The 1,100-nt window shown below is 54.6% G+C and overlaps 1 protein-coding gene across 1 annotated transcript in view; it reads left to right on the top strand.

The window, feature by feature from the left end:
- The window catches only part of LOC106002177 (1-phosphatidylinositol 4,5-bisphosphate phosphodiesterase delta-1-like), a gene marked incomplete at its 5' end in the record, with an annotated part of 4,454 nt that extends 3,387 nt beyond the window's left edge, over positions 1–1,067 (top strand). Inside the window, 3 exons of the mRNA XM_013037097.1 lie at positions 171–303; positions 408–557; positions 683–1,067. Of these exons, the coding sequence (XP_012892551.1) occupies positions 171–303; positions 408–557; positions 683–768 (369 nt within the window). The remainder of the gene's footprint in view (positions 1–170; positions 304–407; positions 558–682) is intronic.
- Between the last annotated feature and the right edge of the window lie 33 nt (positions 1,068–1,100).

Below are 1,100 nucleotides of genomic sequence, written 5' to 3'. Positions count from 1 at the left end.
AAAAAAAAAAGTCTCATGGATTTTCCCACCCAGGCTGGCTTTGAACTGAGATCCTCCAGATCTCAACCTCCCTGAGGAGCTGGGATGACAGTCATGAGCTGATGGCATTTGGCCTATTATTATTATTTTTTGTCAACGCTTTTTGTTATCTCCCATTTCTCCTACCTTAGGTTATTTCTGGACAACAGCTGCCAAAAGTCAATAAGAACAAGAATTCCATCGTGGACCCCAAGGTGACGGTGGAGATACACGGCGTGGGCCGGGACATGAGCAGTCGCCACACGGCTGTGGTCACCAACAATGGTAAATGGGGCCAGCCGGTGGGTGGGCCAGCTGGCCAGTGGGCAGGCCTGGCTCCCAGAGCCACTGTCTGTCCGTGCCCTGACTATGACGAGGCCTGTTCCCAGGCTTCAACCCCTGGTGGGACACAGAGTTTGAGTTCGAAGTGGCGGTGCCGGAGCTCGCCCTGGTGCGGTTTATTGTGGAGGATTACGATGCCTCCTCGAAGAACGACTTCATCGGCCAGAGCACCATCCCCTGGGGCAGCCTCAAGCAGGGTGAGCGTCTGCCCAGAGACAGGAAGAGGAGGAGGAGGGGGAGGAGGGAGAGAGGGAGGGCGGGGCCTCCATGGGAGTTGCCCGGAGTGACCAGACTACTTTTTTTTTTTGGTTCTTTCTGCCAGGCTACCGTCATGTCCATCTCTTGTCTAAAAATGGGGATCAGTATCCATCAGCCACGCTCTTTGTGAAGATCTGCATCCAGGACTAGAGTTGGGGTCTTGGGGTTTGCCCTGATTGGACCAGGCCTTGCATCTGTAGTTAGGGCAAGGTCAGTGTGACCTTGGATCCACAGTTAGGGCAAGGACACTGTGACTGCAGATTCACATCCGGGACAAGGATGTGATGACCACAGATTCACACCTGGGACAAGGATGGTGTGATCCTGGATCCACGCCCAGGGCAAGGATGGTGTGACCACAGATTCATACCTCGGACAAGGAAGGTATGATCCCAGATCCACACCCAGGCCAAGGATGGTGTGATCCCAGATCCACACCCAGGCCAAGGATGGTGTGATCCCAGATCCACACCCAGGCCAAG

Source organism: Dipodomys ordii, unplaced genomic scaffold, assembly GCF_000151885.1.
Source record: "Dipodomys ordii isolate 6190 unplaced genomic scaffold, Dord_2.0 Scaffold4101, whole genome shotgun sequence".
Taxonomy (NCBI): domain Eukaryota; kingdom Metazoa; phylum Chordata; class Mammalia; order Rodentia; family Heteromyidae; genus Dipodomys; species Dipodomys ordii.
Note: the sequence above shows the minus strand (reverse complement) of the source record. Positions and strands in the feature narration are given on the sequence as shown.